Genomic DNA, 739 nt, shown 5'->3' with positions numbered 1-739 from the left:
AGGATCCAAACGTACTGGGCTTGAAAGGTCCAAGGAAGATGACTGTCATTTTACCGGTAATTCGAGATTTCCCCACCATCAAAAGGGTTGATTTGAAACCAATAACGGTACATCATTATTTTATTGTTATTTTCTAAATGGAATTTAAAGCATATATTTTATTCACGTGAATGCAATAATGTTGAAATTTTTGTTAATATTTCTTGCAATATTGCAACGACAAGAAGAAAGAAAGGAAAATATCTGTATGTTTTAATATAAATTCTGTTCAAATTATTAAGTAGTAAACAGTACGATTGCAGTATTTTTTATGTGACGATTATTTATTTTTTACATTAATTAACAGGAACGGGATAGCATGATTGAACGATGGAAAAGTGATCGTTGCGATGATCTAATTGAACTAACGAACAAATCTCCCATATGGAACGAAGGTAAATGTTTGAAAGTACACATCTATGTGTGTATAGATTTATATTTAGTAAATTTATTTAAATGTTGAAATAATAATTGTTGCTTTTTATTTGCAAATTTTTTTTAGACGCTCAATCGTACATTTTGAACTTTCACGGCAGGGTGACTCAAGCTTCGGTGAAAAATTTCCAAATAATTCACGCCAACAATCGTAAGTTGCACAATATGTTGAATGAATGCAGTTTTATAGTTGTCTTTATTAGTTGTTTGTTACAATTGATAATTGTTGTTTGATTTTATCAAGTGAGAATTATTTCTCTTGCTT

The 739-nt window shown here is 29.8% G+C and overlaps 1 protein-coding gene across 1 annotated transcript; it reads left to right on the top strand.

The window, feature by feature from the left end:
• Nucleotides 1-2: 2 nt before the first annotated feature.
• On the top strand, nucleotides 3-708 carry Tsp_15704 (tubby protein; the record flags this gene model as incomplete). Its single annotated transcript, XM_003367889.1, has 3 exons — nucleotides 3-107; nucleotides 347-434; nucleotides 542-708. Coding segments are annotated over 3 exons (360 nt in total), but the record flags the coding sequence as incomplete, so codon positions are not given.
• Between the last annotated feature and the right edge of the window lie 31 nt (nucleotides 709-739).

Source organism: Trichinella spiralis (assembly GCF_000181795.1).
Source record: "Trichinella spiralis strain ISS 195 chromosome Unknown Scfld3503, whole genome shotgun sequence".
Lineage (NCBI taxonomy): Eukaryota > Metazoa > Nematoda > Enoplea > Trichinellida > Trichinellidae > Trichinella > Trichinella spiralis.
The sequence above is the reverse complement of the archived record's forward strand: the minus strand, read 5'-3'. Positions and strand labels throughout refer to the sequence as shown.